At 45.3% G+C, this 15868-nt stretch overlaps 1 protein-coding gene across 1 annotated transcript in view; it reads left to right on the top strand.

The window, feature by feature from the left end:
• Window positions 1–1259: 1259 nt before the first annotated feature.
• ARHGAP32 (Rho GTPase activating protein 32) overlaps window positions 1260–15868 on the top strand; it is a 91500-nt gene continuing 76891 nt past the window's right edge. Inside the window, exons 1-2 of the mRNA XM_075280169.1 lie at window positions 1260–1472; window positions 10930–11038. Coding sequence (XP_075136270.1) covers window positions 1360–1472; window positions 10930–11038 — 222 coding nt within the window. The 5' untranslated portion in view covers window positions 1260–1359. The remainder of the gene's footprint in view (window positions 1473–10929; window positions 11039–15868) is intronic.

Here is a 15868-nt window from a genome sequence, read left to right as displayed (position 1 = left end):
CCCCACATGCACTGAGCCCCTTCTCTCCTACAGCCCCACATGCACTGAGCCCCTTCTCCCCTGCAGCCCCACATGCACTGATCCTCTTCTTTCCTATAGCCTGTATACACTGAGCCCCTTCTCTCCTGCAGCCCTCTATACACTCACCCCCCTTCTCTCCTGCAGCCCCACATGCACTGAGCCCCTTCTCTCCTACAGCCCCCTATACATTGAGCCCCTTCTCTCCTGCAGCCCCCTATACACTGAGCCCCTTCTCTCCCGCAGCCCCACATGCACTGATCCTCTTCTTTCCTATAGCCTGTATACACTGAGCCCCTTCTCTCCTGCAGCCCTCTATACACTCACCCCCCTTCTCTCCTGCAGCCCCACATGCACTGAGACCCTTCTCTCCTGCAGCCCCACATGCACTGAGCCCCTTCTCTCCTGCAGCCCCACATGCACTGAGCCCCTTCTCTCCTGCAGCCCCACATACACTGAGCCCCTTCTCTCCTGCAGCCCCACATGCACTGAGCCCCTTCTCTCCTGCAGCCCCACATGCACTGAGCCCCTTCTCTCCTGCAGCCCCACATGCACTGAGCCCCTTATCTCCTACAGCCCATATGCACTGATCCTCTTCTTTCCTATAGCCTGTATACACTGATCCCCTTCTCTCCTGCAGCCCCCTATACACTGAGCCCCTTCTCTCCCGCAGCCCCACATGCACTGATCCTCTTCTTTCCTATAGCCTGTATACACTGAGCCCCTTCTCTTCTGTAGCCCCCTATACACTGAGCCTCTTCTCTCCTGCAGCCCATATGCACTAATCCTCTTCTTTCCTATAGCCTGTATACACTGATCCCCTTCTCTCCTGCAGCCCCCTATACACTGAGCCCCTTCTCTCCCGCAACCCCACATGCACTGATCCTCTTCTTTCCTATAGCCTGTATACACTGAGCCCCTTCTCTCCTGCAGCCCTCTATACACTCACCCCCCCTTCTCTCGTGCAGCCCCCGTGTTATCCCGGCGGGAGGGGTTAGTACAGGGAGCAGCCTCTGCCTGCCCGGGCTTGCGGTGTTGTGGGCAGGTATGTGACGGAGGGGCAGAGCCATTAGAGCGCAGGATCCCGGTTCGGCCGCTGCCTGTCTCCCTTTGCCTGAGCCGTGTGGCCGGACGCATGGTGTGAGGCGTGTAATAGGAGAACAATGTGGCCCGCGAGCCTCCCCCCCGCCCCCTGACTCTGCCCTTCCTTTCGCCTGCACAGAACAGCTGAAGCCCGGCTTCCTCCACTTCTCGAGCGCTCGGGACTCCCGCACCTGGATCCTGGATGCCCAGCAGGCGGCAGCGCACTATGAGCGGCCCCGGGGGATAGTGGCCAGCAACATGGAGGGAGGGACCGGAGCCTTCCTGGCGCTCCCCGCTCTCCAGGCAACCTCGTCCTCTGCGATCAGGATGGCATCAGGCGGCAGTGGCGAGGATCTGCAGGAGCTAGAGAGGTCAGTGCGGGGGCCGTGCACATGGGAGGCAGCCGGGCCCGGGCATTGTGTGTGGGCACCACGGCATCGTCCATCTAGGCAGCATATTGCGGCTACAGGACGTTATGTGTGATGCGCTACCGCCTCTGCAGAGCCTGGCACTGAGGTGCCACTATGTGAGGGCTGCAATGGCTGTCTGACCATCACTCCAGAGCTGGATGACGATATATGAGGTGTCAAACCCAGGTGTGATGTCTAAGAAAGCAGACTTGAGGATGTCAAACCAAAATTATTTGTAGTGGGGCAATATAGGGTTTTTTGACCCAGTTTTGATGAAGATTGGGGTTGCTAGTCCTGAGTGTAATGACTGTAGGGGGTGTCAGATCTGGGTATAAAGATTGCTGCATTAGGGTATCAGACCAGACTGGTGTAGTGACTATAGTTGAGCAGTATTGGGGTGTTAGATCCAGGTGTAATGATTGTAGGGGGGTTGGTATTAGAGGTATTTAGAGTCACTTGTAATGATTGTAGGTGAGTAGTATTGGGAGTGTCAGATCCAGTTGTAATTGCTGTAGGTCCCAGGGTGTTAGATTCAGTGGTATTGTGGAGGGATTGAGACTTTCCTGTAATGACTGTAGATGAGCAGTATTGGGGTGTTAGATTCCAGTTGTAAATACTGTAGGTCTCAGGGTGTTAGATCCAGGTGTAACGTCTGTAGAGGGATATTGGAAGGGTTCAGACACTCATCTGATTTATGTAGTTGGACAGTTGGATCCAGATATAATGACTGTAGAGGGGTCTATTGAGTTTTTAAGGACTGTAGGTGGGCAGTATTGGGGGTTTCAGAACCAGGTGTAATGACTGTAACTGAGGAATAGAAGGGGTGTTAGATTCAGTGCAATGACTGTATCAGGTGTTGGAGGGTTTCAGATTTGTCTGTAGCTACTGTCGGGGGGCCAGTATTGTGGGTACAATGACTGTAGCTGGGCAGTTTTAGGTGTAATGACTATGTGAGGCGGTGTTGGAGGGTTTCAGACTTACCTGTAGCGAATGTAGGGCTGCAGTGTTGGGGTTGTCAGGTATGATCAGTGCTTTGATGTCTACTGAGTTTATTACTAGACTAGAACATTGATAAAGTTCTGGTGGTGTTGTCAGTTCATGATCTGAATAATGGCAGTAACCTGCCAACTCATCTCTTTCCAAGAAATATAGGGGCGCCCACTTGTAGACTGTTGGGAGTTGAGGAGCGTGAGGGTGTTGGCTATGCTGATCTTTGAATGGTTTGGATTATTCTATATCCTCTTTGTGGTAGGATGTATTAGAGGACAGGTATAGATAACAGGCACCTCCATGACCTATGGCAGACTGTGCTAGGTGGATTGCTATTAACCAATGATTACTAGCCTTGGAAATCCTACATACAGGCAGTACAGGGATCTCCCCTGTAGGGTAAATATGGTCCTCCTTCACCTCTGTGTTCTCTCCCTCCTCCTTTCTACAGTGTTGTCCCCTTCTCTTCACTGCCCGTCTATTCTTCAGTGTGCCCCCCTCCTCAGCTGCGTATGTGGCTTTTTAGCCCTTGGTGTGTAGAATTTCCCTCTCCATGTGGCTACAACGTGATTCCTGCTGGATGTAGTCATTTATTGTGACTAATAGCAGATGAGCCGAGTCTTTAATTAGTGAATCAGGGTAACAATGGCGGCTGCATGTCAGCACATGAGAGGAGAGAGCTTATCATTGCTGAAACTCAGGAGCTTCTCGGCACTGAAATCCCCAGCTGGGTCTCTGACCATTGGCCATCCACGAAGCCGTGATAATAGAGAGCAGAAAGGAGCTGCCTATGGTTAGGTCAGGAATTATACTTGCTTCAACGTCAAAATCAAAAATCTCCATTCAAAATAGTTCCTTTCAGAAGGATGGAGAGGCGAGAGGCACTACTGCATGTGTCACATTTATGACCAATGGTCTAACAAATGTTGGTAATGACGTGAAATTAGTCTAGCAGTAGGTTTTGACTTGCGACTGTGTGTGTGTAGTGGGGGGGGGGGGATGTTATCTGCCTTCTGTCATTCTTCTTCACTGCCTTGCATATTGTGGATGTAGGGCTGTGTAGACCTCTTTGTGCTCAGTAATGGCTGTTATTGTATGTTGGGTATTGTTCATCACCTTTCATTGACTGTAAATGACTGCCGTAGCTGGGTCATAATTATACTGGAGTCTGGGGGTGACCTGCAGCGTTCCACCATCTAATGTGTGTGGAAACTTTCCTAATGCAATTAACACCTCTGCAGTATAGCATTGCCCTCTCTCGTAGCGCATTATGTCAATTAATCAGTGGTGAACCACAAATCCCCTGTGCCAATGTTCTGTGTGGTTACCAGGAGATGCAAACTGTTACCCTCACAGGTCATGGGGTGCAGGAAGACTTAACTCTTTTATAACTGACTCTGATTGCAAATGTTTTGGGACTTGAAAATCTGGAACCCCTGTCATGCAGGAAATTGATGTGAAACTGTGACCATTCTAAAGCCTTGTAATCTGTGAGCAGAACTGGGGCTGTAGCTATCATTAATCCTACTGCATGAGAGTGGGGACTATCCTGGGGTGACTTCTGAGTCCTGTCTGACAGCAACAGGTCCCTGGCAATCAGTCTGTCTGGGATTGTTCATGTCATCAGCTTAAGACCTCATTCACATGTCAGTGATTAATGTATATGTGTTGTCAGTGTTTTCCGCTGTCAGTAGACAGGTGGCTTTGTATGTATGATTGTGTTGTCAGTGGAAAAGCAAATCAAAATTTTTGTGGAAAAAAAAAAAAAAAGGCTATACTTCTTATTGAGTTCAATCCATCAAATACCATATACACGTGGATGCCATCTGTTTATTTATTTTTTGTTATTGTTTTTTCCCCGGATCCATTTACTTGCATTGGAGTGTGATACAGCGATCTGAAGTGACACTCTTCCTCCATACTGGCAATATAAATGTGTCAGATTCTGTTTTCCATTGTTTTCAATATAAAAAATTTTTAATATATAAATAAAAAGCGTCCTTCTCCCTCTTGCCAGGGAGTCCGTGGCTTGAGACTCCCAACGGGATAGGCTCATTCATCTGGGCCTAAGCCGTGACTGGATGCCAATGTTGTGCATTGGTATTCTGCCACACGGCGCCAAAGGGCGGAAATTGAAGAGAAATTCGAGGTGGATGTTCATCGCAAATTCCTCTTTGTTTTCTGCTGTGTGAGTGGTCGGTAGTGGGAGCAAGTGCAGATAAATATCCCAATCCTGATTGTGTTTTCAGCTGATATCATCTCTGGAAATAGTGCAGGTAGTACAGCAGCACAAGTTTCTATGTTTTTTTAATGTCTGAGATATTAATGTTGGAAGTGACCCTCCCTCACTTAGCCCCCTATCCTTACACACACAAGGCCATACGCCATACTCCGTGAGAGATAGGGAACAGCTCTCAGTAAAGGAGCAAGGGAAAGAATAAAGAAGTGCAGGATTCCCCAGAAAGGAGCCAAAACCTGTTATAGTTAGAAGTATTTTGCAGCACAATAGCTGTCAGAAAATCAAAGTTTAGTTCTGTATTAAGTGCAGTGGGGTCATGGAGACCTTATGTGAATCCAGATCACGTCGCCTCTACAATCCCACCATAATGTCAATGCTTCCTATTGGATATGTGATACTGTGTGATAAGCAGGATTCATTGGGTGTTGTATGAAGATTGCTGGGGTGCAGTCCGTTCTGTAGTCACAATGTCCTGGGTAGCCATAGATCTGTCTTGTGACAAGACAAGGATATTACGGTAAGGGCTAGTTGTCTGGATACTGAGACTTCACTACGACAGGATAATGGGATTCATTGATTGTATACAGATACTGTAGATAACACTTGTCTGCTATATTACACATGAGATTGGCGCTCCCATGGGACTCCTGTTATTTTCTTCTGTAGTTCTTGTAAAATGAGCAGGACACAAGCTAACAGGCTTGGAGTACACCTCCAGGGAGCTTGCTGTGTGCCAGCGTTTATACCCAATTTCCTACCTAGAACTGGTGCATTGCAGAGCGTCATTTGTAGACCGAGTCACTGAGGTGGAGAGACCCATAGTGCAGCTGTGACGTGCAGCATGAAATCCCTCGTATCCCAGTCATTGCTGTCACCCAGAATGCAGTATCCAACAATGAGGCCTTGTTCACACACAATGGAGAAGGAATGTGAGGAGGAGACGCTGGAATCTGTGTCCATCGAATACAAAAGCAATTCAGCGAAGAGAACAAAGACCGCTCGATGTCCCCCGCCGGCTGCTCCGCGCCATCCTCATGAATGAAAACCGTTTCACGTGATTATTTGTTTATGTTGTCAGTGGATGCTTCGGCCTCTTACACTGAGGGCTTCTAAGCCCCCACAGAAAGCTACTTGTGCCCACTATTGGACAGAATGGATGTACCATTTATCAAGCAGAGGCAACCAATAATATCTCACCTATACATGTTTCAGAGGAACAAGCAACCCGATGGACAACTGCTTTGTTTCCCATTGCCCCATTTTAATAAATCCCTGTATTTAGTTGTCTTCTGGTGAGTTTTTAGGGTACATTCTTACTGTGTGATTAATACATTTTTTTCTGTGATTACCATGAATTTGAGACTTCTGTGGGTTCTGTCCACAAACTTACTGACTGTTTCTAATAACAGCCAACAGAATTGTGAATAGAAGTCTGAAGTAATGCAGACTATAATTCAGGGTTAGTACAAGATAACTCCTATATGTTTACAGTGGAGCTAGGCGATAGGGGAGTCTTGATTTTAATCTTTACCAGTGAAAAGTAGTCATATATATATATATATATATATATATATATATATATATATATATATATATATATATATATATTGCCACAAGCTTCATCCTGCCACCCCGCTATTCACTACAGTTGAGAAATTGTTGATCGTAGCTTGCGGTGGGAGGAGAAGGCCTGTAAGGATTATATCCAACTCCAGGGCAGTCCTAACATGTATGACATGGCAAATCTCACAACACCTGCAGAATGAGTGAAGCTCTGGAGTTGGGGGATATATTTTTTGTTGGGGTGAGATTTCGACATGTTCAGTGGCAGTGACTTATTTCCCATTTTCCTCAGGACAGAAGTGTTCTCAAACGTCATGTAACAGTTGACAAATTTGACACAAATTCTAGCAATGCAGACTCCATCAAAACTGATTTTCACAGCTCCCATAATGATAACGCTCCCGCCTTGTCTCCCAGGAGCCGTCCTGAGAGGGGTTCCTGCTTTTTGACCATTGTAGATTTGTAGTGGAATTATCCCATGGGATACAAGTCAGCTTCTTAGAAGCCATTCGCTCATTTCCGACTGTTGATGGGATAATATTCATATAGTCTAGTGAAAGCCAATAGTTTGTAAGGCAGGAGATTGTCTCCTACTGAGCTGACATCCAGCACTAGTTATTTACTGTGTGACTTCCAGGACCCTTCACTGTGTCCTGAAATTGATCGCTCACATTGAAATGCAGGAAATGGATTTTCTACTCATCGGCATTAAAGTGACAGTAACCCATAACTGTTTATTTTGGACAGAGACAGCGCTCCTTAGGCTAATGTTACTTCCTGGAGTGCAGAAGAGAGATCTTAAATAGCTCTGCTACACCTATGTAACTTGGTGATACCCTGGTATAATTTCTGATCTTACATAGGACGTCAGTACTCATAGAGATATAGTACTGCGTGCAACATCTACGTTATTCCGAGTCTCCAAAATAATACAGAACACAGTATACTTGTTTACTCTTTGATGTATATTTTGCACGTTTTTTCAGAATTCTGTTACATCTGGATCTGTGGTTTCAGCAGGTGATGTCTTTTTTGTGACCTTTGGTAGTAGTAGCCGGTGCAGGTCACTCACTGACCCGCATTGGCACCTTGTTATGGAGGTTTTATGGATTTTCTGACAGATTTTTCTATTGTACCTCTCACAGGGTTGAGAGATTGTTCCTTTTGCTGGGCTCAGCGTTTTCAGCCAAGTCTTGCTCCTGGAGGCAGAGGGAAGGGGCTACAAGTCTTCACCTGCCTAAAGTGACAGATATTGTCATATTAAACATTCTGATGAGCTGTAAACATCCCTGACCTTGGGATAATGAACCAAACTGGACATGGTGCAATGGAGCGCAACATCCCAGCGCAGCTGCACTACACAGCCTGTACAGCTTCTTGGTGGGGTGGGGGGCAGGGTGCATGTCATACATCTGAGGCGGTACATGGGGACGGGTGATATTGGGGGTGCAGGATACTTTGTATGTATATGACATCAGTTACTTTTCTTGCTTGCAGATTTTTGTCACCACTTTCCCACCCTATACTGTCATGTGGAGCTAATAGTCAATCATATTCCACCCCAAACCGTTCAGGGATTGGCTGGAAAATTACAGCACACAAAATTGTGTATTCCTGACAACTTTGTGCGGAGTTTAGTAAGCAAAATATGGCAGGAATTGCCTTAAAGGGGTTCTCCCCTCTCAGCCTTTCAGCTAGGCTGCATGCTGTATCTGCTTCTCACTTCCTGTAGTGCTCATCCCTCCCCCCTCCCTCTTGCTGAAGAGGACAGACAACACTTCTGCAGGTCAGATATTATGCAGATTCTTGTACAGAATGGACTCAGTGTTATCTGTGTATTTACATAAGAGATAACAGACCTGGCTTTATCAGCAAAGTGCAATTAGCTGAAGCCGGCAAGAGCACTGATTGAGTGACGTCACTTGCCCTATAGGTCCATGGTTATAGCATCGCAGTATAAACAATGAGAGAAATAAAGTCACATACCAGGCAAACAAAGCAGAATTTCTAAAGCAATATATTTAGAAAAAGGCTTCAATTTACATAAGCTACCATTATAGATAGGATCCTTGAGATGGGACAACCCCTTTAATTTACACCAAAAAAACTAATATGATGCAACCACATTTAACATATTTATAGAATTTCAGGCCAAGGCCCCACGTAGTGAGCCACAGCCAAAAAGCGATGCAGGAAAAACTGTGGTGGAAACGCACGGATTGCGGTTGTTCCCACAGCACTTTTTACAGAACGACCGCAGAGTTTTCCTTTGTGCACTTTCTGCTTCAGTTATACCTATATGGAAAATGCCAGCGTTTCCGTAGGTATAATTGACTTGTTGCAATTTAGAAAAACGTAACGTGTCCACTGCGGATATATCTTTGCAATGTATGGGTGGGATTAGCCATAATTCCATTCACTTTACAGGGACTTAAAGCTCTTTATTTTCTATGGCTCCATGCACATGCCTATATATGAATTATCATGGGTCTCTGTAGGGGTTGTGAGCCAGTGCGAAACTCAGGACAGTTCCTGTTCTTTCTCTGTTTTGTGGCCTGGGGTCAATGCAGGATATCAGTAGGTTTGTGGAGGCAAGGGCGGCACTTGGATATAATTCTGTTTTCCAGCGGACCTGTTGTTGCACATGTTTGTGTGCATTTAGCCTGAGAGCAATATGAGAAGTTCCGGCTTGCAGATTAGCCTCAGAAACAATGGGGCTAATCGGCTGTAGTCTTGCACATCGGGTTTTGCGACTGAATCAGCCATGGGAAGATCAGGCAAGATTCTTCTTTTTTTCAGCATTATGTAGAAAGAAGCATCTGCCACTGCCTTCCATTGAAAACAATGGGAAGCATATTCCAGCTGGCATTTGGAACTGATTTTTAGGTGGTAAAGCCCCTAAGCTTATGCTATCAAGCTTTTGCATACATCAATAGTATGGATGAATATAAGAAACTTTGTAATGTACCGTATTTTTCGGACTATAAGACGCACTTTTTTTCCCCAAAATTTTTGGGGAAAAGAAGGGTGCGTCTTATAGTCTGAAGGTGGCACCTGGCATCCGCTGTAATAGAGAGGCGGAAGCCGGCAAGTGATAGACGCCGGGGCCTGAGACATCGCTGCGCTCCTGTGCCCTGCATGAAGCCAGCAGTGGCAGGGGCTCCTCCGTCCCTCCACTGCTGGCTTCATGAAGGGCAGAGGATCGTAGCGATGTCTTAGGCCCCGGCGTCTATCCCTCCCCGGCATCCGCCTCTCTAGTACAGCGGATGCCGGGTCAGTATCCGTGGCCCCTTCTCCCCCGGGGCCGGTCCCCACCGGCCCCGTACCTGTAAAGTTGCAGGCCGGCTCCTGCGCGGCGATATCGCAGGAGCCGACCTGTCCGGGTGACAGCCGGGAGCCTAATGAGGCTCCCAGGCCTGTCACTGCTATATATTAGTATTGCGGCTGGTCTCTATGACCAGCCGTAATACTAATAGACAGAATGTCCCATAGACGGCAATACAGTTGTATTGCCGTCTATGGGACTTGCGATCAAGTGACCGCAGGTTCAAGCCCCAGGGGGGGAATAAAATAGTAAAAACAAAAACAAAAAAAAGCTTTAAAAATATATAATAAAAATATAAAATAAATAAAAGTTCTAAATCAGCTCCTGTTTTTTTTCCAATACAAGGTGATCTAAGCAATAGATATCCCCCAAAATGGTATAACTAAAAAGTACAGCTGGCCCCGCAAAAAAAAAACACTCTATGCGTCCCCGTACAGCTGCAGGGTCACCTGTCAATGTGGCCTTGCAGCTGTTGCAAAACTACAACTCCCATATATTAAATATTTTACCAGTTTTTGCTTCAAAATTTTTTTCCCCTATTTTCCTCCTCTAAAACCTAGGTGCGTCTTATAGTCCGAAAAATACGGTATCTTATGAAAGTAAAATGCTTTTGTCCTCTCTCATCAGGCTCTTCCCACTCCTTTTTGCTAAACTGACTTTCACTCTGAAGTCTCTCTTACATTTGACCTGCAGTCCCTGGATGGTGTATTATGGTCCTGATTTTGACGCGGGAAGCCGAGTTAGAATAGGACCAAAATGCGACTGTCGCGGCTCCCCCTCCGGAGTAGGCCCAAATGAATGGGCCTAGTCCGGAGGGTGCTGCCACGAGGCAGAATCAGCTGCGGAATCCGCCTGAAGAAAGGACAGCTGGCTTCTTTTCTCTGCTAGCGGGAACAATCGACTTGCGGAAAAAAGAACGGATTTTGAGGTGGATTCTGCACCAAAATCAGCCCCCTCCGTGTGAACTAGACCTAAGGCTGCTTATTCTGCACAAATGCTTGCAAGCATTGAGCATTTTTTATTTTTTTTTATTAACTTTGTGCAAGAGAGAGAGAAGGGAATGTAATTTAGTAGTCTTACAAGTCAGCCTTGTAGATATGCAGCATTTTATATAAGGAGCATAAGTGTTTTGTTCATTAGCCTTGCGAATTGCGGCAACATTATTATTCCACATGCAGAAATTTTTTGGATAATTTTGGTGCTGTTGTAGCCATTGGGAATAATTCACATATCCCGTGAACCATTTGGTTAATTTCCCACAATGTGTCAGTAATCATCAATTTTTCTCTTTTGTTTTGCAGAATAATGAAGTCCTCGCTGCATTTAGAGGAAGATGACTTTGTACCAGAGCTACCCCGCAGTATTCACCCGAGAGAGAGGCCGGACTGGGAGGAGACCATCAGTGCTATGGTGAGCCCAGACATATCTCCATCCATTTCTTATTGGTGCCACATCGCTTTGTTGTGAGGTGTCTCGGATTATTCCAGCCACATACCACACATTGTTCTTGATGTAGAGTTTGCCATCTGGTTTCCTGAATTAAATCTGGGCAGGACAGTTGAGGGAAGAGACAGCACATTGATCGCTCTGGGGAAATTGTTCAGATGACTTCAGTGCTCAAGGAAATTAAATATTTTTTCAGTACAAGTAACCAGGGAAAGAGGAACTCTCAGTGGCTCATATTCCAGAACTGCCTCTGATACATTGTAGCACCACTATCCTTGTAGCTTCCATCCTACATCCTTGAAGTTACCTCTGGTATATAGTAGCACTCCTATTCATGTTGTATCATTCTCTTTGATACACTGTAGCTCCTCTATCCTTGTAGCTTATATACTACATCCTTGTTATTATCTCTGGTATATAGTGGCTCCACTCTTGTTGTATCATTGTCTCTGATACATTGTTGTACCTCTCTCCATGTAGCAGAGCAGCCTCTGATACATTGTAGCTCTACCCTGTATGTAACATAGCTGACTGTAATATAGTGTTTCTCCTTTTTCCCAATAGCAGACTGTCACTGTAAGGGGCCGTTCACACTAAAGAAAATGAAGAGGAATTTGTCTTCATATTAACAGTGCTGATTAGGCCCAGATAAATAGACCTAACCATCAGGGAGTCTCATGCTGCTGGACACTTAGGGCTTATTCACACAGTGCAAGAGGAGGTGGATTTTGGCGCTGAATCCGTGTCAGAATCCGCCCCCTCACAATAGAGGTCTATGTAGACTGCTAGCTTACTTTTTTCCGTGAGTGGGAACATGTTCCCACTCACGGGGAAAAAAAAGCGAGCTGCCCTTTCTTCAGGCGGATTCCGCACCTGATTAAGCCCTGGCGTCCACCTCGCGGCAGCACCCTCTGAACTAGGCCCATTCATTTGGACCTACTCCGGAGCGGGAAGCCGCGACAGTCGTGGCAGGCGCATTTTGGCCCCATTCTGACTTGGCTTCCCGCGTCAAAATCAGGACCAAAATACGCCTAATTATGCCCCGTGTGAACTACCCCATATGTTTTCAGTGTCCTACTGTGATCTGAAACCCATTGGAGACAGAATCTGGGCGGAATACGTGTGAAATTCCTGCATGTGAATACACCCAAAGAGTGAGCTAACATTACGGTTACTGTTGTTTTCCTCTGTTATAGGATCACAGTTGTTGTTCTTGTAGAAGAATTGGTGAATTTGCCCTAGTGTCCATCTTGTTGTTTACTTTGGAATCAATGAGAATGGGATAACATAGTGTAAACATACTCTTATATTGTAGCACCCCTCTACATGTAACAGACCTTTTTGGAAACGTTTTCTTTTCCTGTTCTTGGAGGCTAAGACTGAACTTGTGTAACTTTCTTCAGACTGTGCCCTCCTGTCTTCACCTTTTGTCCTTCTAGTGAGTGGCTGCGCACTGTCATGTACACGTTGCGTTGTGACTGTTCTTGTACAGGAGAAGTATGTAGGTTGTTGAGTTATTTCTCACCCGCATTGTCCGGCTGTTCTGACTGTTAAGTTGTGGATTTTGGAGATTTTCAGATTAGTTTTCCTAGATGTCACATTCCTGTGTGAACTTGCTCTTGCATATGTGTCCACTGCCTTTAAACCATCGCTCCTCTCATAAGAATAATTAACTCTATGTATGATGTAGAATACCATTGTATATACATTCATGTATTTCTACTGATTTACGTCATATCTTCTACTGCAGTCAGGCTACACACACACTAGAGTCATCGCCTGCAAGACAGCAGAGGACAAAAGTCCAGCACGGAGTATAACCTCTATTTTAGGAGTCTGCCTCTCCCTTGTTGTGGTCCTTTGACTGTCCAGAGCAGAGAGAAAACAACAGTGGTAACCTAAGAGCTGATTCACACTTCTGTGCCAGCTCAGATTACATAGTATGCTCACATTAGCTCTTTGGCTAATTTACAAAAGCACAAGTGTATGTAAAACTGCACCTTTAAGACCAAACCCTTCCCTGTTATATTAAGCTGAGCTGTTAGATCACATCTAGGACTGTAAAGTGCCAATAAACTCCATACAAAGTACCTAACAAATAACTTTTTGCATTTACTTTAGATGTGTTTGGAGAAGAAAGTATAAATCCACACAAGATAAAAACTGCTGTGGATGAAGCCTTTGCAGGCCTATTCATTGTGCTGATCAGTAGGGATCTGGGAGGTCAAACAAGCCCCCATCAATCATTTTTGTTCTGTATCTTTGGATAGACCATTTATATCCCTGCGGAGTCCTTAAGCCCTTGAAGTCATTCACATTCACACTCTGGTGGGGCGGGGGGAGGTGCTGTATCATGCCCTGTACGCCAAAACTCTGGTGTCCGAAAGTTCCAGAATAATTTTCTGATACTTCTTGGGCTTAGTATTATAAAAGTTTGCCATATTTTAATGGAAACCACTGCTAAAAAGTACAGCAAAGCAGAATCAAGCAAAACTTTAACAATTGTCCTCGTGATAAGTGTTCTCCAGTGTTCCTGTAGGTCCGGAGTCCCTCTACAGAGACTCCCCCCTCCCTGCATTACCATTCTTTACATTTGTGAGGAGACGCCATAGGTGGCTGCGGAGCTCTAGTGGATAATAATCTACTAGTTATATTAACCAACTGCTTACTTAACAGGACAGATTTCACCACGGTCTCTGTTCATCCGGTGGGGTACAGTGCAAGACTTGGCATAACTACGGGGCACTCTGTAGGACCCTGTGTGCCGATGATAGTGATGTGGCAAGTTGGTACCTGGGCTCCTGTTGTCTTCTGCCTCCCCCTTTGTCTCATTAGATGCTTGCAGCGTCACTTGTCACATGCTTAACCACGGAATCTGGGACAAGCGTCTGCTCTTGTACGCTGTCTCCTGCCTTCTGCTCTGTTTCCATCTCACTGCTCTAATAATCTTGAGCGGCCATGTATGAAGCTGAGCTGCTCTATCCTTTCATATTCCTCACCATCCGTCTCCTCCTCCTGTGTTATCACCTGCAGGTCCTGACTGATGACACGTCTGGGAAAGTTTTGTCCATGACAGCCAGTCTTCTCATACAGCTGGCTCTGGAGACAGATATAGCCTGATAGGTGTGATCGTCCTCTTCAGTGCGACCCATGTATTATGTCTATATGAGAAGTGATGTGATAACTCTGACTCTCTGCTAAACCTGGTGCCAAAGATCTTTGGGGTTATAAAGGATAAGGTGGGCTAGGGCTGGGCATTTATGACCCAAATTGGGTTTCAATTACAATTATTGCATCGCTGTGGGGGAAGCTACCACCTACCGCGGCTAAATAAAACTATTAAACATTTCTAATTATGTTATACAGTTACTAATATTGTATCATTAGATGCATAGTTTGTTGTATATTTACATTCATGCAAATTCAGTCTCTGGCTTTTTAATGAATTAGAGGATCTTTGACCATGGCTTATGGCCAAACCACTGACTCCACAGCCGTGGATGCATGAATGGTATTTTTTAGGCCACTCCCCTTTTTACATGTCAAACCCTCTATTTATATGTCACACCTGGCTACTGAATTTTGGTTTTGGTTATTCATATAATAATAACAACAACATTTTATTTATATAACACCAACATATTCCTCAGCACTGTACAGTTTGTAGGGTTCAAGTACAGGCCAAAAGATGCATTACAAAGAAATAGTCACTTCATACAATGGAACTGAAGGCCCTACTCGCAAGAGCTTACAATCTATGAGGTAGAGGGGGTGACACAAGAGGTAGCAGGGGCGGCATTGCTTATACAGTGGTCAGAAGACAATTTTGTAATAGAGGTTACTGTCATTACACAAACCTAAAACTGTATGAGTCGTCACCAGTCGTGTCCTTTAACATGCAGATGGTGCTTGGACATATTACGTCATTCTTAAACAGCATCATATGGTGTGCAATAATGTGGGAGCGGGAACAGAGAAGGGTTCATTTTAGGGATTCTAACCATGGTATGGAAGGGTTTTCATTAAGAATTGTGATGGGCCTGTCTGAAAAGATGTCTTTAGTTTGCGCTTGAAGCTGAAGAAATTGGAAGTCTGATTGTCCAGGATAGAGCATTCCAGAAAAGTGGTGCAGCTCGGGAGAAGTCTTGTATACAAGCGTGGGAGGTTCTGAGAGTATAGAGATGAGAGAGGAAATGTAAAGAGGTGCAGCATTATGGCGACATTAGCAATCCTGACTGCATAGCGTACAGTTAGTGACATATCCTTTAGCCAATGGCAGTCTGAGACAGGATGGCATGGATTTAAAATTATTGAAATAATAAATGTTAGCAAGTTCATGTCCATTAATTGAGCGGAATTTCAGCTTCGTTCATTTTGTGATTAATCGCCCATCCCTAATGTGGGTTGAAATCTGACCTGATACTCTGCCCTTCTCCGGTACAATTTTTCGATCACTTGTTATAATTTTCAAGTTTTTTTATGAAACAGACTTTTATTTATATGGGAAAGAAATGCACCCCCACCCCCCCAAATCCTGTCGTGTCTGCTGTCAGCTGTTATTCATGCTGACATTGTATCCCAAGTCGTATACTTGTGTCTGACTTCAATGTCTGTGTCCACCCATCTTTGTCCCCTACGCCAAGTTTACTCATGATCCAATTCTACATTCCCCATGCCTAAGGTTATGTAGGATATAATGTATAGACTTTGCTTTGGGATTCTGTGTATAAAGTATAATAGAATTATGCAGATCATGTTGAGGGTTGTAGTGTTCTCTTTATAGAGGGTCATAAT

This window comes from Leptodactylus fuscus, chromosome 6 (genome assembly GCF_031893055.1).
Source record: "Leptodactylus fuscus isolate aLepFus1 chromosome 6, aLepFus1.hap2, whole genome shotgun sequence".
NCBI lineage: Eukaryota > Metazoa > Chordata > Amphibia > Anura > Leptodactylidae > Leptodactylus > Leptodactylus fuscus.
Note: the sequence above shows the minus strand (reverse complement) of the source record. Positions and strands in the feature narration are given on the sequence as shown.